The following is a 22,005-nucleotide window of genomic DNA, read 5'->3' on the forward strand; positions in this document are numbered from 1 at the left end:
AATAATGTACTGTTTACTGTGGGGCTATGTAACAGAAAAGGTTTTTCATTAGGGTAAAAAGATTAGAAAGCTTCTGTATCTCAGCAGCAACATGCCACCATGTAGCTATTTAATGCTATTTCTATTCTATTTTACATGGAGAAAGAAAGCAGATCATCTACATCTAAGGAAAAACATTTTGTACTAACTGCCTAGGTAGCGTCCTCTTGACTGTTTACGAAGGAAACAGAGGAAGCAGTAAGCCTCTGAAGGTGATAAGCAACTTCAGTGATTTGATGTCAAGTCAGGTTGAGGACCTATGTGGTGAACGGTACTCACTACTACCTACGATTCCAGCTAAGTTGCTAAAAGAAAAATTCAGACTCAGTGGGAAATGTATATTTAAAAGTGTTTTTTTAACTCAAAATTGTTGTAATTCTTTGTTTTCCACTGTTTACCTAAGGAATGGCTTTAGTTAAAAATATTAGAAACACATCATTATATATTCTAGGGCTCCAAGGACTAGATTCACAGACACCAAAATATTTTGCAGACTGGATAACTGGTTCAAGGTAACAACAATACTTTGGTAGAGATGATTTGATCATTAACTTTTGGTATTTAAAAAAAAAAATGAGTAAATTCCATTAAAATTTGAAAATGCAGACCACAAAACTATAAAAGTGACAACAAACAGCACATATGCCCAGTACATAAACATTTCAAAGATATTAAAGAAATAAGACAAAGAACATTTTAAAGTAAACTCTGAATTTACATATGAAAATGAGATCTTTTTATACAGATCAGCAAGTGCAATGAAGATACGCTGTATAATTCAATTATCACTGCCCACTTAGCATTTTGTACCTTGGTAGTAAATTGCACATGTTCTACCACTGTAGTATAGCTCCCACACATACCTGTAGTAGAGGATCTGTGGAATCTGTCCTCTGGTTTGATTTGTGCCGTTACTACTCAAGCTGCACGTGCTGAATGTAAATGTCACGCCATCAGGACACTGAACCGTGGTCATTCCTCCATCTCCGTTTGCTGTGCGGCTTCCATAGTTTCTCAAGCGTACAGCATATTTAACATTTTCCTTCACGATAAAGATGTAAGGCACGTTTATACTTATTCATAAAGTACAGAGGATATATAAAACGAGCTCTAGCAGCAAACTGGGCAAATACAGTTGAGCCTTGAGCATCACAGGTTTCAACTGCCTGGGTTTACTTATACGGGATTTTTTCCAACAGTAGATATTACGGTACTACCCGACCCGAGGTTGGTTGAATCCACACATGCGGAACCAGTATAGGGAGGTATAAAAAGGGCTGACTATAAGTTATACTTGGATTTTCCACTGTGAGGAGGGTCAGCACCACTAATCCCCACTTTGTTCCGGGGTCAACTGTATAATGAATTTGTCATATTTATAGACAATTTAGTTAAATGAGTTTTTTTAACGAATCAAACAGAGTGATAACTAACACTTATTGATGTTTATTATTTAACAGAAACTGTCCTGAGTACTTTCTGTAATTTACTTTAATTAAATTAATCCTTAAAATGACCTCATAAGGTTAAGTGCCATTATTATCCCTATCTTACAGATGAGGACTCTGTGGCACAGAGAAGTTAAGTAACTTGCCCAAAGTCACACAGCTAGTAAGTGATGAAACTAGGATTTAAATACAGGCCATGGGGCTCTAGTTCCTGCCTCTAGTTCTTAATTACACTGTAAAAAATATTAGCCACAATAAAAGATTGTAAATACATGAATTAATATTTTCCTTTGATGAGTTTAACTTTTCAAACAGTTTTAAATATGGGAAAAAATAATGGTGAATCCATTACATTTTTATTTTAAGAGAGACATTCAGAGACAGAAATAGACAGGCACACAGACATGGAAAAAAAATATCCGTAAGAAAAAGTTGTCCAAAACAAGATTCACTGTATATAGAAAATGTGAGACATAGATACTGGCGCCTAACGATCCATGACATAAACTTCATAATGATGGGTTTCTTTTTGTTTGTTTTTTGGTATCGCTTATGCTTTTGATGAAGTAACTGATGAACTTACCTCATCCAAAGTTCTGCTGTATAATAAAAATTATTATAGTTGGATTCAGAATTACCCTATTAATTATTACTTTAATGTTAAGTAAAATTTGTTTTGCTAAATAGTTAATTTCTGCGAGACATTCAAATTATATAAAATAATAATAACTTTAATAGTTATTTAATATGATCTGTTAAGATCACTGGCTCTTTACATGAGTTTTGGCACAACAGGAGAAGAAAAACAGGAACTAATATTTATTGAGTTTCTAATATATTGTGCTAGACATGGAGGCAAGTACCTTATTCCATTCCTTAGTTTAACCTGAACAACACTACAATGGAGGTATTATTCTTCCCAATGTACAAATCAGCCTCAGAGTGGGCAAATGATGACATAGCCAATGTCTTAGAGCTAATATTTGGAGGAGCAGGTATCTGAAGCTAGGTTTGTTTGACTCCAGAAACTATGGATACTTTCCACTATACCAGACTTGAAGAGATCTTTTGCAAAAATAGAATATAATACAGTACAGTATCAGGAATATAGTTGGTACTCTAGAAACATTTAAAGGACTACATATAGGAATACTTTTCACTATTTTTTAAGTAAACTCATAATAATACATCCTATTTACAAAAGAAACATACTGTTAAAATTACCTTTAAAGGAACAACTTTGTCAAGTCTGATTTCAGCTATATCACTGGGTGAATCATCTGTTGTATAAGTTCCTTTGACTAATTCTAGAGATGTCCATCTGTGAGAATGAGTTGAATCCCCTGCATGTTCACTCTAATTAAAACAAAACAAAACCCACATGCTCTTAATTTCATTAAATGAACAATTCTGACTTATCAATGATTGTTTTTAAGAGTTTATTTCCTTGCATATAAAATTATCCATTAGCATTTATCCATACATACTAAAGAAAACATTTTTGGTCCTCTAAAACTGTTCATTTTTATCTGATTTCCTGAGGCATCTACAAATTATATCATATAAATAGGCTTTTTCATCTGTCTTAAAATGATTCCCCCGTCTTCATAAGGATGCTATAGCTAATTATAGAGCCTAATGAGGTAAGGAAATAATTCAAATTAATTGCTCAAAAGAAGCAAAATACAGATATAATGTTATTTACCAGCAAATGATTTATATGCTACCTGTCTGTCTCATTTTAATAAAACTTTGTAAAACTCAGGCACTTTAAAAAATTTATAGTGGATACAGCAAGATACTGCTAATTCAGTCAGTACCGCTATCTTTACTAAGAATCATCCACTGGCACTCTGACAAAATTGCTTTATCACTGATACAGGTAATAATACCAGTCTGAATATTGTTCTTGTTTTCTGAAATACTACAAAAGCAAAAAAATTACTCAAGATTTATAATCAGAGGCTTAGCTATATAATTTCTAGTTTTTTTCATTTAAAATCCTCCCAGGAAGTGCAAAAAACATGAGGCAAGAGCGATCCAAAATGGCACATGAGCAATCATGTAGAATCGCTCCCTTTCAATTTCTCTAACGTCGTCCATCTATGACTAATCTGCTAAGCCCTCAAGGATGTGGACCACTGTACTGTCCATTATAATGATGATATGTCCTGACACACAACCCACACAGCAAGAGGAACACTGTAAGAGTGGTACTCACATCATCAACCAACACCTCTAATTCATATTCATGAATTCCACCTCCTCCATAGACAGAAAAACCAACCACAACTATTCCAGGTTTGTCTACTGAAAAACAGATTGCATCTGGTGACCCATTCCCAGTGTTCCAACTTCTCCCCTGACTTGTCTTTGTGAATCGGTTAGCACTGGCTTTAACGGAGTGGAGAGAATTAAGCCCATCAACCTGTGAACAACGAAAGCAACTACATCAGTAGTCTGGACTTGAGCGTTACTAATATACCTTTAACAAAACTATCCAAAGGTTTCTAGGAAGTTCAGTAAAATAACCTACCTTTAACAAGAGGGTTTAAACCTTCCTACAGGTACATTCCAATAAGAGATTAACAAAGAACAAAATCAGATTTTATTATTCTACATTCACAAATCAGTATCATGTGACAGTATATTTTTTTAGTCATATTAAACTATACTTTTCACTTAATTTATGTCAGAACTATAAACTTGTAAGTTATCACAATCATAACATATGCATGAATTATCATTCACTTTGCAAAGAGATACCAAAAATTTCATCAATAGTTTATAGACCAATAGTTTTCAAACTATGCTACACATAGAAAACTAGGAATGCTGGACAGATGGATATTCAAGAAAGAGGCGGACTCAAGGTTCCCCTCTTCAGTCAGACCATCCTTCCTCTTATCTGTGAGTTTTCAAGCTAAGACGTCATTGCAGAAAATGTTCTGTGCCTTAAGTCTGAATATCACTAATGTATATTATGATAACTTGGCAGTCAATATGTGAAAATACACACACACACACAAGTACAACATCATTAATTACAGACTTTGATTAGAGAGGATCAGAGCACTTATTTTGGTTCGAAACTATCTTTTTAATTATAGAGCCTGCTTCTTATCTAAGTTGGCTGCAGAAGTCTGAAAGACCTACAAGAGTTAAAAATTCAAACTCTTAGAAGAAAACATAGGCAGAACACTCTATGACATAAATCACAGCAAGATCCTTTTTGACCCAGCTCCTAGAGAAATGGAAATAAAAACAAAAATAAACAAATGGGACCTAATGAAAGTTAAAAGTTTTTGCACAGCAAAGGAAACCATAAACAAGACCAAAAGACAACCCTCAGAATGGGAGAAAATATTTGAAAAGGAAGCAACTGACAAAGGATTAATCTCCAAGATTTACAAGCAGCTCATGCAGCTCAATAACAAAAAAACAAATAGCCCAATCCAAAAATGGGCAGAAGACCTAAATAGACATTTCTCCAAAGAAGATATACAGATTGCCAACAAACACATGAAAGAATGCTCAACATCATTAATCATTAGAGAAATGCAAATCAGAACTACAATGAGATATCATCTCACACCAGTCAGAATGGCCATCATCAAAAAATCTAGAAACAATAAATGCTGGAGAGGGTGTGGAGAAAAGGGAACCCTCTTGCACTCTTGGTGGGAATGTAAATTGATACAGCCACCATGGAGAACAGTATGGAGGTTCCTTAAAAAACTACAAATAGAACTACCATACGACCCAGCAATCCCACTACTGGGCATATACCCTGAGAAAACCATAATTCAAAAACAGTCATGTACCAAAATGTTCATAGCAGCTCTATTTACAACAGCCAGGACATGGAAGCAACCTAAGTGTCCATCATCGGATGAATGGATAAAGAAGATGTGGCACATATATACAATGGAATATTACTCAGCCATAAAAAGAAACGAAATGGAGTTATTTGTAGTGAGGTGGATGGAGTCAGAGTCTGTCATACAGAGTGAAGTAAGTCAGAAAGAGAAAAACAAATACTGTATGCTAACACATATATATGGAATCTAAGGAAAAAAAAAAAAAAGGTCATGAAGAACCTAGTGGCAAGACGGGAATAAAGACACAGACCTACTAGAGAATGGACTTGAGGATATGGGGAGGGGGAAGGGTAAGATGTTACAAAGAGAAAGAGTTGCATGGACATATATACACTACCAAACGTAAAATAGATAGCTAGTGGGAAGCAACCGCATAGCACAAGGAGATCAGCTCTGTGCTTTGTGACCACCTAGAGGGGTGAGATAGGGAGGGTGGGAGGGAGGGAGATGCAAGAGGGAAGAGATATGGGAACATATGTATATGTATAACTGATTCACTTTGTTATAAAGCAGAAACTAACACACCATTGTAAAGCAATTATACTCCAATAAAGATGTTAAAAAAAAAAAAAAGAATGTATTAGATGGATGATTTTCCATAAGGGCACCAAAAAAAAAAAAAATTGAAGTTTATGATTCTAGCAAGAATGACAAACTCCTCTGAGAAAAAAAAAATATGGATATCTAAGACAGGACCTTTAGAAACTCCCAAGGTTGTATATTAGGCACTTGCAATTTGGGGCATTCCTTTTCATTAGAAAAGTAAGTTTACAGGTGATTACTACATAGCAAATTTCTGACGGGGACTGAGGCATTATAAACTTTCTCCTCCACGGTCTAGTACAAGAGGGAAGCATATTATAGGCTGAACGAATAAGTGAAAAAGAAAATTAAAATGTTCTGACCAGGGCTTCACCTCCTAGGCCAGGGTGAGATACTAAAATCTGTTCAGGTATGTGTAATCATTTAGAAATCCTAAAGGCTAAACTCTCACTATGAATCAGTAATGAGTGTAGACTGAATGGATTAATTGAGAATAGATTCTGAAATAAATCTGTTTAAGTAAGTAAAAGCAAAGACTAGGAATTATAAAAGTAAAATAGAAGTTCCTTTGCAAGAAACGAGAGACCTGGGGTCAATCAGTACATCCTGGTTATTAAACATTCATTTGAATGATATAAGATATTTCACATTATGACATAATTTTCAAAACCAATCTACCATCTACTTTTTCAGGAAAAAAAATAGAAATATTCACCAAATTCAGTCAAAACATTTAGATAAATTATAAAACAGAGTGAGCAGGGCAGTGAACTGGTGAAAAATAATTACTTTACAAAAATGTAAAGGCACTTTAAAATGTTTCAAAGTGGTTTCCTCAAACATATTAATATTTGATCCTTTTAAAACTCTGTAATAACAGCTGTACAACAACGTGGATGTACTTAATGCCACTGAACTATACACATAAACATGATTAGAACGATAAATTTTTTGTTACCTAATTTACGACAATTAAAGAAAAACCTTTGTGATATAGGTGAGATAAAAATTATTATTCCCATTTTACATATGTGTTTGTCTAGGGTCAATCAAGTTGGCAGAGCTAAGGTTTGGACCTCTTTACCTTTTCCACGCCGCATATTCATTGGTAGCCCTACTTCTATTTCTCATTACCCAGCAGTGAGAACTATTTTTGCTTTTATTGGGACATGGTGGTGGGTTGTGCAAGGGGGCAGTTGAGGGGAAAATGTATGCTTTGTATTACTGCAACATCCTGGGTAAACTGGTGAGAGAGAGGAAGCAAAGAGCAGAGAAGAGGAATAAGGAAGGGAGAGAAAAAAACAAAAAACAAAACCCCCAAAACAGCCTAGCTTCAATGTTTTTTCTTAACAAAAATTAGTTTCTACAAAGCCAAAATATATGAAAAAAGAAACAATGTGGAGAGTTTAAACATGTGCTCATTATCCAATATCAAAATGTAACATTACTTCAGATCCCAGGGCTGATGCTGTCAGTTCGCTGACAATACTGGCCAGTAATCCACAAGTGTTGGAGACCAGGTGGGAGGAGAAGAGCTCGTTTTCTCTCCTCAGGCTGTTCCTGACTGGGAGCACGACAATGACCAGCATTTTCTCCAGAACTTCACGGAAGCTTGTCATCCCTGAGATATTCTCTTCATTCTAGGATACATGAAAATAAAACGTTCTAAGATATTGCTTTATTTTCCTTCACATGAGTACTCAATTGCAAAATCTTGTCTTTCTAGATGACACCTTTAAAATTCAGATTTGAGTCTATGTCTTTGTATCTATCCAGTTGTATGTGGAGTCACTATATCTACTTTTCCCATAGAAGTTCTTTTTTAAGTTATCAGTCCCTGGGCATCATAAAAGTACCACACATTTACAAGGTATCTGTGTTTTTATTAACCTAGGGTCATTTTCACTTACCTTCTTATTTAACTTTTCAGTAAGAATCATATATGACAGAAAAAAACTCTTCCTATTTAAAAAGCTATTTCTATAGGACAAAATTCCAAACTGAGATTGAAATAATTTCTGGTATGGAATAATATAATGATTTCTGATTTAAAGGCAAAGCAAACTGAGAAATAGTCTATACAAATCTGTTTTCTAATAAAATTCTTTCTGTACATGCATGTAACAAAAATATGTAGTTGTTCAATAAATATTTCTGTGCAGCTTTACAATTCCTATTGTACTTGATTTCAGAAGTGAAGATAAGAAATTCCAACCCCTACCAATGAAAAACTTTCAAAATAAGAAATTACAGAGTCCCATTAAAGACCAGTGAGAAAATTCTTTTTTTTCCAGAAAAAAAAGGGGAAAAGATGAATAATTTAATTGATATCCAGCATGAACACTCTTTATCTCTTTTACCATTCTCAATATCTTTTAGCTCACTGTGAACAGAGAACAAGAGGCATTCAGTTTCATCAGAGGGCCAGTCGTGACCAATGACCCTTTCAGCTGTCCCGTGGACTAGGGAATCAAACAATTTGGGATCTAGTTCCAGTTTTTTCATAGTGCCTCAACCTCATCTGTAAAATCGGGGGAACCATTTGCTATGAGTACGTTATCAAAAAACACTTTGTTGCCCCTGAGCAAGCAACTTCTTCCGTAATACTTACATTCCATATTGCATTACAAGATATCGCAGGTTCAACAGATTTCATAAAGTCATAAAAATCTCGAGGTGGAAAACGGTCTTAAATCACTCTCCCCAAGACAAACCAAATATATAAATGAGTGTACTTTCAATCCATTAGAAAAAATTAAGTAACTTTTCAGTTAAAATCATCATGAGCATTATCATGAATCACTCTCAACAATGTGTACAATCTCTCATATTTTCTTAATGTCGAATCTTAGGCTGAAAATACAAAGTTACTTAGAGATAATCTTCAATCTTTAAGTTATTTCTACTATCTTTGAATAAAATTTCCATAACATTTAGGTCAGTATCCTATGTAATTAGTCTTCCTGGATTTAAAATAATCAATTCTTGATTCTGTTAAAATTATAATTCTTCTATCCTTTACATCACTTTCATTCTCCAAAAACTTTACTTTTTGGAACATCTCAGAAAATTAGCTTTGGATGAAACTTAATCCCCAAGTGTACTCCATAATCAGTAATCTAGAAGGGCTTTCTTTGGGGGGTGGGGCATAGGGGTGTGTGTGGAGTGCATTTATCCAGTTACATCCACTTAAGTTTCTAACTAGTAATTAAAAGATTAATACGAGAAGCTTCCCGTAAAATCTTAACATGGAATCAAGAGTGCCAATATGTTTTAAAGGGCAAAAAAAAAAAAAAAAAAAAAAAAATATATATATATATATATATATATATATATATATATATTAACACATTACTGCCACTAAGATTTTAGCAAAAGGAACTCTTATTCACTAGTGGTGGGGAATGTAAGCTGACATTAGCTTTCTGGAGGGCATTTTGGCAATTTTAGCAAAGTCTTAACGTGTTCTCCTTTGACTTAAGAATTTTCCACTCCTGAAGATTTATTCTGGAAAAATCACTGTGTATACACATAAAAATATAGTCAATGATATTTTCAGTTGCATTGTTTAAAATACTGAAATATTGGGAAAATCTAAAAATATATATAGAGAAAGGATTGGTTGACTATATTATGCTACATCCAAATGGTAGAATTCTATATTATCCACTAAAAAGAGGGTAGAAGAATATATAATAACCAGGATATATCTTCACAGAATGTTAATACAGACATGCAAATATGCAATTATTAATTTTAATAATTACCAAATGTTAGCAGTTCTCAAAAAAATTTTTTTTAATATTTTGAACTTTTACTATATTTTTAAGGAAAACACTGCAACACTAAAGGGAATTTAAAAAGAAAAACACAGATTATCCATAACTTTATTACCTAAATATTATTTTTACTTCCAATATTCTCTTTCAAAATATGCAGGTTTTTTCATACATATTTTACATAGTTTGTCATCATAGTGTATATATATACTTTGGTTTCTGACTTTTTATTTTAAAAACTTAAAAACATCTGTTTTGATATTAAATGTAAATGTAGTTATTTTTCATGGCTGATAGAACCATATTCTATCAAGTTGATATATCCAAATTCAACTATTTCACTTAAACAAGGTTAGTAGGTTTCCTCATAGTCTCACCAGCACAGGAGCTTTATAAGAGAAAAAATTTATTTGTCCTAATTTTTTACAAATATATTGATACCTTGATAGAACTTTCACCTACATTTAATTACTAGTAAGGCTGAAAATTTTCCCATGCTGCCTTACTCTCTAAATTCCCTCTTATATTTACTTTTATTATTTCTACTGGGATCCTACAAAGGTATTATATTAACTGCACATTTTCTTCCCATTCTGCTATTGTCCTGTTTTGTTTCTGTATGTCATTGAAATTTTTCTCATAATTTTTCTGTTTCTTCAGTCAACAGAAAATTGCTACTGTACACTAATTGGGATAACTGTTCTATTTTCTACTTTTTTTTTTGCTTTAATTTTAAAGATTACTTCTCATCAAACTTGTTAGTAATTATATATGGTTTTCATGTATATTTAATTTTTCTCCACAATGCTTTCTAATAAACCAGAAGCAGTTACTAAACAATGTTTCCTATGACTATTGTTTTATAATACTTAACATACCAAAATGTTATAGAAAAAAATGTTTTAAAAATTATTTATTTCCCTAAAATTCTATCTTGGCAATCTAGAATACTATATTAGAATATAAAAGTTTGCTTATAGTATCTGCAATTTTTTAAATGGTTCAGCAAAAAACAAACATACAGGAATTTATCTCATAACTCTATCAAGTTCTTTATAGGTTAGGGATCATTTAAAATGAAAAATTAGAGAAAAAAGATTGCTCACTTACAGGTAAACAGAGAAATTTTTTTTTCTTAATTTTAACTCTTCTCGTAAAACTCATAATTATTTGGTAAATATACGTGCTGATACAGAAGAATGAGCACCAAGCTAGGTATGTCTCCATTTACAGTTTTATTGCTTCAATATAAAAAATATTTCAGAAAAAGACCTACCTGGCTGAGTTTTTCCATGTGTGCTACCAGAAGGGGAAAACGGTGAACCAGTGTTGAGTCATTCTCTGTGCTAACTTGTTTAACGATTGATCGTAGCAGTACTTCTCCATCATATGCAATAGGGAAGATAGAAGTCAGCTTAACAGAAGTGTGACACAGAGCTGACATCACAGCTGCAAGGAGCCGGCTACTTGATGTCTTGAAGTTTGCCTCTTGAATATCCTTTTAAAAACAAAAATATACACCCCACTAAAGAAGTACTGCATCAATATAATCCAAGTTTTTGGGTATATAAAAGATAAACAACGTTTTACAACAAAATTTTCTAGCACTCAGTCACTTTAATTGTCTTGTTACAGGATAATATTATATCAACACTTTTAAACACAGTTAAGTTACTACCCAATGAAGCTGGAAAATCACCAAATATGGTCAAGAAAAATCAGCCTCCTGTACTATTTATGTGTTTATATATCCTCAGAATCACAGTCATCTCTAGCTTGATTCTCAAAGAGTGACATCAAAAAGGTCCCAATTAGTATACATTAAAGTCATTTCCAGTAACAAGCACTAGAACTATTTTCTTCAAATAATAAATGATTTAAATTGTAAGTCTGTGCTACTACAAGAAGACATTTCTCTAATGTTAATGTAGCATAATGTTATTAGGCTACTAGAACAGCATTTCACTATGGGCACAAAATTATGTCATCACATTACACAGTTTATTCAGAAAATTTAGTACCACAATTGGTAAGATTTCATAACAAAGTATTAAAAACTTATCAACACAGGATATTCTAATTCACAAAAATCATGTATACTTTACTTAGTTCATCAAATTGTACATTCAAAATATGTTAGGAGGATACAGCTCTTGTTAGGTGTTCTCACAACAAAGAAATAAAACTTTTTAAGTGCCAGGAAAAATAAACTCAGTGTGCAAATAGCTCAAAAAAATAATAAAAACAAAGTTGCCTATCTGGATGTCATTACTGCAATAACCTTTCCACTCGGCTGGGAAAGGTTATTGGAGTTACCTTCTAACAGTGAATTTTTTGGTGATGGTGTGGAGGGCAGGGGGTTGGTGGTGTGAGAACTTCCAATACAACGTTAAACAGAAATTGTGAGAATGGACACCTTGTGCCTTGTTCTTAAACTTAGGGGAGCAATCAATATTTCACCATTAAGCGCGATATTAGTTGTACATTTTTTTTGTAGATATCTTTTATTAGGTTGAGAAAGTTTCCTTAAATCTTAATTTGCTGAGTTTTCATTAGCACTGAGTAAGTGCTAATTTTGTCAAATACTTTTTCTGTATCTATTGAGAGGATCATACAGTTTTCCCTCTCTATTCAGTTAATGTGGTTATAATAGCAATTCAAATATCAATTACATTAATTTTTAAACGTAAAACTAACATTGCATTTCTAAGATATACTCCACTTGGTATAATACATACTTTACATTGGTGGATTAGATTTGATAATATTGTTAAGAACTTTTGCATCCATCTTTCTGAGTAATATTTGTCTATGATAATTTTTTTCTTTTACTCTCTATGTCAGGTTTTGGTATCAGGATAAGGCTAACCTGATAAATTAGTTTGGATGTGTTGCCTCCTATATTTTCTGAAAGAGTGTGTAAAACATTGATATTACTTCTTTCTTTTATGTTTAACAGAATTCACCAATGACAATATCTGGGTCTGGAGTTTTCTTTGTGGTAAAGGTTTTAATAATGAATTCAATTTTTTTTAACGGAGATAAGGACATTCAGATTATTTCTTGTACCAGTTTTGGTTAGGTTGTATTTTTCAAGATGTTTGTCTATTTTATCTAAAGTTATAATTTATTGGTATAAAGTTGTTTATAATATTCCCTTATAATATTTCAATGTCTGTTGGATCTATAGTGATCTTTCCTATTTCATTCCTGATAATGGTATTTTGTGCTTTTTCCTTCTCTCTTATCTTTCAATCAGACTTCCTAGGAGTTTTAAAATTTTTGTTTTATTTTCAAAGAACCAACTTTTGACATTGCTAATATTCTCTATTTGCTATTTCATTGATTTTGACTCTTGATTATTTTGATCCTTTCCTTATTACTTTCTTCTTACATTGGGTTTGATTTGCTCATCTTCTGGCTTCTTAAGGTAGAAATTTAGATCACTGATTTTAAACTTTTCTTCTTTGCTAGTAGTATAAGCATTTAAAAACACAAATATTTTCTCTAAGCAACACATTGGCTACTTCTCATAAATTTTGATATATTTTTATCTTCAGTGTGAAAAATTTCTAATTTCCTTTGGAAGTCTTCTTTGATTCACTGGTTACTCAGAAGTGTTGTCTATTTTCCAAATATTTGGTGTTTTCCTTGATATATTTTGCATTTAATTTTTAATTTACTTCTATTGTGGTCTGAAAACACTTTCTTTAAGATTTTTATCTTGTGAAATTTACTAAGACTTATTTTATGACCTGGCATATAATATACCTTTGTGAACATAATATGTATACTTGAAACAAAAATGTATACTGAACTTGCACATTCTTTTCCATAAATGTCAGTTAGGCCAAAGTGGTGGATAGTGTTGTTCGAATCTTCTGTATCCCAACTGATATTTTTTGTCTAGTTGTTCTATCAATTACTGAAAGAGTTCTATGTCCTATTAATTACTGATAGTCACCAACTATCAACGTGAATTTGTCTACTTCTCCCTTTAGTTCTGCCAGTATTTCGCTCAGGGGTTTTGAAACTGATTTGGGGCATACACATTCATGAGGGTTGCAGTTTCCTCATGAGTAAATGAATGATAGCATGTAAATTCATTCGCAGCTCTCTCTCCTGACTGTTGTGGAGATACGGGAGTGGCAGGGGCTACCATGAACTGTCCTTGCTCTCACTTATAGATTCAAAGAACAACCCAGCAGCTATACAACGTGCCTGCCAATTTTATAATTAAGAAATGATAAAGCAAACGGAAAAACAGTTTTTTTAACTTTAATTTTTTTTTTTTTTTAATATTTACTTCTTTATTTATTTATTTTTGGCTGTGTTGGGTCTTCTGTGCGAGTTGGGTTTCTGTGCGAGGGCTTTCTCTTGTTGCGGCGAGTGGGGGCCACTCTTCATCGCGGTGCGCGGGCCTCTCACTGTCGCGGCCTCTCTTGTTGCGGAGCACAAGCTCCAGACGCGCAGGCTCAGTAGCTGTGGCTCACGGGCCCAGCTGCTCCGCGGCATGTGGGATCTTCCCAGACCAGGGCTCGAACCCGTGTCCCCCGCATTGGCAGGCAGATTCTCAACCACTGCGCCACCAGGGGAGGCCCCTAACTTTATTTAAGTCACATCTACCAAACTGATTTCTTAATTTACCTTTTATACAAGTTAAAAAGACTGAGGCAACTGAAATATATTTTCTTGAAAAGTATTAAGTAGCATAACATATTTTCAATTGACATTTTACAAACTTAAATTACCTGATCCAAACAATTCAGTAGATCACAAAGGCAAGCCCACTGTAAGGCAGGAGTCGGGTAGAAAGAATGAAAACAGGCAGTAAAGGTATTATGACACTCCTGAAGGACAGCTTCTAGGAGACTCAAGGGTTGACTGAGATATCCTTGGGGATCATTATCCAACTTCACCATGCAGTGATCAACTCCTTCTGACAAAATTTTTCTTAGCAAAGTTCTGGTTTTTCCAATACATTCTGCTAATTTGCTAGTTTCTTCTACAACAGCTTTTCCTGCAGCTTTAAGAGAACAAAGCAGATTGCTAATTAAACAGAATAATAAATATGTATGAAAACATTCAGTACAATTCAAGTAATTTCCTATATGGCTAAAAATCATAAGTATGCATAACCTAGAAATGAAACAATATAGAGATTATGTGTGGTCCAAAATTATTTCTTTTTAAATAGGACTCTAAACAGGAAAAAAAAAAAAAAACAAACCCTGCACAGGTTTCAGCATTTAAGTCCAAATCAGTCGTTCAAAATATTTCTATCTGACAGAATCCGTTTATAACAACACCTTATTAGAGTATTTAACTTTAGTCTAACATGACTTTTTGTTATCAGAATGGCATGTAATCTATTATAATCTTTATAAGTAAATATACAAGCATCACAGCAAGCCAAGTTTCTCCCCACAATTCAGGAGCGGATAAATAAAGGCAGCTGGGGATCTTAAACTTTTGGTAATTCCTATATAAACCTTCTCAATGTCTCAAAACATTTTCTCCTCAAAAGTCATTTAAAAACTGCATCATACCTGACACCGGGTAAATTTCACAGGTATAGACACGCAATAACCTCAGACAACAGGTACCCACAAAGCGTAGTCTTTCTAAATCTAGAAGTGTAGCTGTAAACTGGAATCCTTTTAATCCTCTTAGTTCTTCAACTCCTAAGACTAAGGTGGTCCAGCTCCAGTGAAGAATACTCAACAATGACTCAAAACATTCCTAATCCAGAATATGAAAAAAATAGATAACAATTAGTTCAAATGGTACCATAGGTTGAATCAAACGGAAAGATGACATTCAACTTGAAAAGTTTACCTTGAAGTTTGTACTGAGTTTTGGTAGCCCAAATAATAGACATTCTATTAGTTCATTCATTACATTACCATTAGGAACATCTTTGACAAAAAAGGTAAAGTAGTTACGCATCTATAAAAACAACATTCTTCAATATCCACCTATTTAAAAATACATTTTTAAGTTAAAAAAGTTAAAAAACTTCTTAAGTTTTAAGTTGCTACCAATCTATCTAGTTTATCATATAAATAAAGAAAAACACTTATAAACACTTATAAACATGTTTACTTGAAAGAAAAACTAAACTCTATATTGTCAGTGTAGTATCATGTATATAAACTAAAAGTATTTTAAGCATTTTAATAATCTTTGAATATAATAAAGTATTCCAGTATTAGGTATCAGTGACAATAACAAATAAGTTATTTTTTTCTACATATTAAATTTTACAATACAAACTATAGCCAAATCTTGATAAACAAGTTAACAGAAGATTAAAATTGACTAGAAAATACAAAAACACACTTATTTGGATCTTTAAAAATTCTAGAATATGAGTTTAGGGTGGTGAGCGTCCCTTGCCATTCTAGTTGGCCTGTGGGTTTTATCATGCCTTATGATGACAGATACTTGATGAATCTCAAAGTAAAGCACTTATTCCCTCATCTCCACCAAATATCAGTCCTCTGGTGTGGCAAAACCAAGAATAAAGGTTTGTATTTTAACACTGTAAAGAAATGAATGAATAAGTTTCTTATACAAAGATTACAATTACCTAATGACCACAAACTCACTTAGACATAAATATAAAAGAATTACTATGCACAGATAAAAGAAAGCACTGAAAAAGACATAACAGAGGCAAAGATACTTATTTGAATCAAAAGATACCAAACTGATCTTAATACTAAAAGGATGTCAAGGTACCAAGGAGCCAAAGCTCTTAGGAGCCTCTTATTCAAAGCACACCCTCTGTTGGAAGATGAATTTGACATGATATATCAAAATTTAAATGAGCCCACCTCCAGTAGAAATATTCACAGAAGTACGCAAGTATCAAAGACACATATGTACAGATATGGATATACAGTCGGTCCTCTGTATTCACAGGTTTTGCATCTGCAGATTCAACCAACCAGGGATCGAAAATATTCAGAAAAGAAAAAATTCCAGAAAGTTCCGAAAAGCAAAACTTGAATCACTGCCAGCTATTTACATAGCATTTACATTGTATTTGGTATTATATGTAAGTTGGAGATGATTTAAAGTACACAGGAGGATGCGTGTAGGTTATATGCAAGCACTGTGCTATTTTACATAATGGACTTGAGCATCCAGGAATTTTAGTATCTGTGGGGGGGGGGGGGTTCCTGGAACCAATTCCCCCTCAAATACCAAGGGACAACTGTAATAGTGAAAAATGAGAAACAAACAGTCCTCTGGTGGGAACAGAACTGGATAAATTAGAGTACACCATTCTATGGGATACTAAGCAAACATTAAAAAAATTCAGATAGAGCCAAATGTATTAACATGGAATATATCTGTAGCGTATTTGATGAAATTTTTATCATTAATCCAGATAAAACCATAATTCGAAAAGATATATGTACCCCAATGTTCACAGTAGCACTAGTGCTGCTATTACAGATGAACGGAAAAAGAAGGAATGGAAAGGAATGGAATGAAATATTACTCAGCCATAAAAAAGAATGAAATAATGCCATTTGCAGCAACATGGATGGACTTAGAGATTACCATACTAACTGAAGTAAGTCAGACAGAGAAAGACAAATATCATATATTGCTTATATGTGGAATCTAAAAATAAAAAAAAAAATGATACAAATGAACTTATATACAAAACAGAAACAGACCCATAGACATAGAAAACAAACATGGTTACCAAAAGGGAAAAGGGGAGAGGGATAAATTAGGAGTTTGGGATTAGCATATACACACTACTATATATAAAACAGATAACCAACAAAGACCTACTGTATAGCACAGGGAATATACTCAATATTTTGTAATAACCTATAAGGGAAAAGAATCTAAAAAAAAAAAAAAAATATATATATATATATATATATAAAAAACTGAATCACTTTGCTCTACATCTGAAACTAACACAGCATTGTAAATCAACTATAATTGAATAAAAAAGAAAAAAAAGAAAAATCATGTCATTTGTGAAGTGTTTTACTACCACCTTTAAAAAAAAAGAAATTTGTAAAATGTAATATGCAGAACTTTAAGCATGATCAAAAACAAACAAGAAGACTGTATAGCATACAGTAAACAGAGACTAATAAATTTGTTTATGTACAAAAAATAGTCTGGAAGAATATACATCCGAATGGAAATAGCAGTTATATATGGTGATAAAAGGGTGATGGGAAAAGAACTTCAATATAATTTTAGTATAGTTTTAACCCTATTCCCACCAGGGACGTGTATTAGTTTTGTGGTTTAAAAAAAAAACTAAGAAAAAAGGAAAAAAATGCATTCTCCCTATGCATTTTACTAACATGACAGACTACCAGCTACATTAATAAATCATATTCATATAGAGCCTTACAAATTAAAAAGAATTTTTATATCCCCCAACTCAGAAATTCATAATGATGCTGTGATATAGTCGAGATAACCTTCCTAAGAGTCCTCAACTAACAAATGAAAGAGCAAAAATTTAACCCAGACTTCCTGAGCTGAAACACCATGGTATTTCAATTACATCTTATTGGCTTTCCATTCTACACTGGTAACCCCAATGGCATCATGTCTTTAAATGTACGAAGGGGATGGTCAGGTAATTCAACAAAGTCCCCAGTTAGATATACGACCCTTCTACTTAATTCTTTAGCATTAAAGTAACATTCTTGGTTAATATCACTCAACTTTTCCTTCACTTTCTAACTCCTTCAGCATATGTGTTCATACATAATTTATAAGAAAATTCACCATGTATTTCAGAAATAGCAAGGTATGTTAAAATCAGTCAACATCTCTATTTTCCATTATTTAATGTGCATATTCTTTGGCCTGGGATGTCAAAGCTAACATAAACAAATCTGAATTACAAAGCTACGCTAAGATAAACTCTTAGAAAAGTGGCTAAGTGCTAAACATCAAAACAACACTGAGCACTGGACAGAAAAGCTGAAATTTTTTAAACTGGCTTACCACTGAGACAGTTCTTGCAAAAGATCTCTTTAAAATATGTACAGGTTCACTGGTTTGCTGTTTGCCTTTTGTAGCGCTGCCATCACTGGTTGGAAGTCTGAAGGTAGCATACACACATAAATTTATGTTGGAAAGTCCACCGACATTTTTCTTCTCAAATATACATTTTTGCAATGGCAAAACAAATTAAACATTTAAGCATTTTTGTTAGGCAAAATCCCAATATAGGGCTTTTTATAAACATTTTCCAATGCTAAGCAAAATTGTTAGCACATAAGTACCTCATCTTCTAAATCTCACCTTTGTAAGACTGGGTAGTAGAAACTATCTTCTCTTACTAGACAACGTTATGTAACTTATGTTCTCTAGTAATGTTACTTTTAAATGCTACCATTAAAGAGTTACTCAACCACTGTACCCAGGAGTAGTCCAAGCAACTTGCTATGTTCATAATGCTACATATTACAAATACTGACTATAGCAGATTGCATAAAAACAAACAGAAATATCCTCTTGGAAAAAGTGAGGTTATACCATCTAGATTCTTAAAGATATTAGTGTAAAAAGGTATAGAAGACAGAGAGTCACTGTTCTAAAGGTATTGCCTTTGATTTTTACTATTTCAAGTAAGAATGTCACTTTTTAGGGAGGGTTTATATCTATTTAAATTCTTTAATCTAAAAATTATTGCAGTAATCACCTAGATATAGATGGGCACACACATAGGCATTGTTCCCATATATGTCTCAATTACCATGAAGTAATTAAAATTCTTAAATAATGTTAAAATATAATAGTATTATCATATGAGCAAGTTATTGTTTGATATTTTAATTAAAGGTGGAAATTTTTCAGCAGTAAGAGATTTTCCAATTTATTCCATCACAAGATGAACAGGAAATATAAAACTGTAGAACAAATCAACCAGGCCTACATCTAAAATCCCCACCTAACACTCAGATTTCATTTCTCTAAGATAAATTTTATTAATTTAAAGTTTAAAACATTCTGAAATTGGTAAGAAAATCAATAGATTTAAAAAATAAGTTATTAAAATATCGTTATAGGCATAATACAGATAATCTGAGTCATTAGAGATATTTTATTAAAATTAACTTGAGGTAAAAAAATGTTTAAAAATATACAAAACATAAATTAAATGTTTTTATTAAATGTAGCTAAATGCTTCGAATAATTTCTCCCTTATTATGCCATATATTTTATAGTGATCCTAGCTCATTATATTAAAAGAATAAACCATGTTAATTATAAATACGCTAAATACCTGTATAATAATTGAGGTATCTGACCAGCGTTAACATCTGTACCATTATTTGATTTCTTTGAACTCTTAAATTGGAAAACAACCCTAAGAAGAGAAAAAATAACAATGTAACCAAAAACAACAGGATTCAAGATTCATGGAAGGAAATGAAAAGTTTAACAATCATGCTTTCAAATCTTACATTACTGAAGAGAGGTTCATTCTTTAAGGACAAAAATACACGTAAAAAGACACCTCTGATTTTAATTCTAGCTCTGAATGCCTTAATGGGTTAAATGAAAGAGTTGAACCTGATTGGGAGCTCCTAGGTGAGTAGCTGCTCTGCTCTCTCCCTCCTGGTTAAAGCTCAACTTTAACCAGAACAATAAGCTTTTAACAAAATATTTCAACTTACAGTTTAAAATCTGCTTAAATAGATATAACATAAACTTTAGCTTCAAAATGCTATGATATTCCAAGGTTGAATGAACTGTATATGGGAATCATACAGTCCAGGATCAAAGCAGTCTCCCCAGTCCTACCATACAATCTTAGAGGTAAGCTGAAAAGGATATGTTACAACAATAGACTTAATATATCTTCAGCATTCTACTTGAACATTCAGGAACATAGAATTCACCTCATAAATTAGTCTGCTCTTTTTCTGGTCAGCTCTCTTATGAGCTGAATGAAACTATATGAAATATATGATTACATAACTTCTACCCATTTCAAACAGTTTATGCTCAAGAATAATAAAGAATAAATTAAATTTCTCTTATAAATGATGGTCCTTCCACATGAATCAGAGTAGAGTATAGAGAAGGCTGGACTCAGAGTCAAGAAACTCCAGGTCCAGATTTGGTTCTGCCACACAGTAGCCATACAATTTGAGGCAAATCTTTTCACCTTTTGTCTCTCTATTCCCGAGTGTAGAAACGGGGCTAATAACCACTTCACAAAGTTACCGAGGGCATCAAACAAGATAATATAAATGAAAGTATCTTATAAACTGGGAAGTACTCTATACTTGAAAGTTAAATGGTAAATTTCCCTTTACATTTTATTAAAACTGTAGCATCTCATATCATTAAGGCTTTGCAATTTATAAAGTATTTTCATAAGCACGGTCAAATTTTATAGGATATATATATTTCATTTTCATGGTTTCCAAACTCTCTATCCTTGTCATTTTCCTCTGTATAATTTCTAATTTTGCAAACAAGCTTTTAAACAAGGTAACATCCAGAAATACACACAATGCCAACAGACAAGAGCAAAGAATAGCAGTTCTATTATCTCCACATTCTGTCTTACCTTAATTTGGCATGCGATTATACGAATTTAATTTTTAGCAGGTCATATTACGCTCTAGACCTACAAAGATTTTTTACTCTACTAAAAGACCTCTGAGCTTTCAAAACAATATTCCACTAACAAAAATGGGAGTTGCTTAAGGAATACTTAAACATTCTGCTTACCCATCATCTGTGGTAATAGAAGCTTGTCCATGAGATCCACAGTCACTGCTGGGTCCTGACACTCGAGCCCAGGCTACATACCACCAGCCAGCTTGCAGGAGGACTGGTTCATCAAACATCATTGCATATTTTTCTCTAAGAGGAAAATTAATGTGTCAGAGACAACGCCTTTGTACTTCTCTGTTACGTACATTTATTTTTTAAAATCCTTTATAAACAAAACATGGAATACACTGTATTATTATAAGATTCTTGTCAAACAACATTAAAAACCCTCTCTTTTAAAAAGTCTGGACAAGAACACAAATAATAGCTACTGGTGCTACAGTGATGGCATTACATTTCTTCTTCCTCATCTTGAGTTCTAAAACTTGCTTAAATGTTATAAAGTTTTCATACTAAAATAAGACAATTTCTTTTAAACTGTTGTTAAAAAAAAACATGCCAGCTTTGTTGGAAAACTTTGAACTTTAAAGTTCATGTATTCAATTAAAGTCTTTCCAGAGCTCTGGAGCCAGATGGCCTGAGTTCAAGGCCTGACTTTGTAACTTGCTAGCTGGGTGACCT

General features: G+C 33.0%; 1 protein-coding gene across 16 annotated transcripts in view; it reads right to left on the minus strand.

Moving 5' to 3' along the window:
* MYCBP2 (MYC binding protein 2) overlaps positions 1-22,005 on the minus strand; it is a 269,957-nt gene that overhangs the window by 121,503 nt on the left and 126,449 nt on the right. For 15 of the 16 annotated variants that reach the window (XM_082365884.1, XM_082365890.1, XM_082365882.1 and 12 more), the window contains 10 exons: positions 21,439-21,573; positions 19,979-20,062; positions 18,694-18,790; positions 15,240-15,432; positions 14,442-14,716; positions 10,967-11,188; positions 7,360-7,551; positions 3,709-3,915; positions 2,712-2,843; positions 903-1,081 (listed from right to left, as the gene is read on the minus strand). In XM_082365884.1, coding sequence (XP_082222010.1) covers positions 903-1,081; positions 2,712-2,843; positions 3,709-3,915; positions 7,360-7,551; positions 10,967-11,188; positions 14,442-14,716; positions 15,240-15,432; positions 18,694-18,790; positions 19,979-20,062; positions 21,439-21,573 — 1,716 coding nt within the window. The remainder of the gene's footprint in view (positions 1-902; positions 1,082-2,711; positions 2,844-3,708; positions 3,916-7,359; positions 7,552-10,966; positions 11,189-14,441; positions 14,717-15,239; positions 15,433-18,693; positions 18,791-19,978; positions 20,063-21,438; positions 21,574-22,005) is intronic. The other variant, XM_082365877.1, reaches the window with a different exon arrangement.

This window comes from Balaenoptera borealis, assembly GCF_965194805.1.
Source record: "Balaenoptera borealis genome assembly, chromosome: 18".
In the NCBI taxonomy this organism is placed as follows: domain Eukaryota; kingdom Metazoa; phylum Chordata; class Mammalia; order Artiodactyla; family Balaenopteridae; genus Balaenoptera; species Balaenoptera borealis.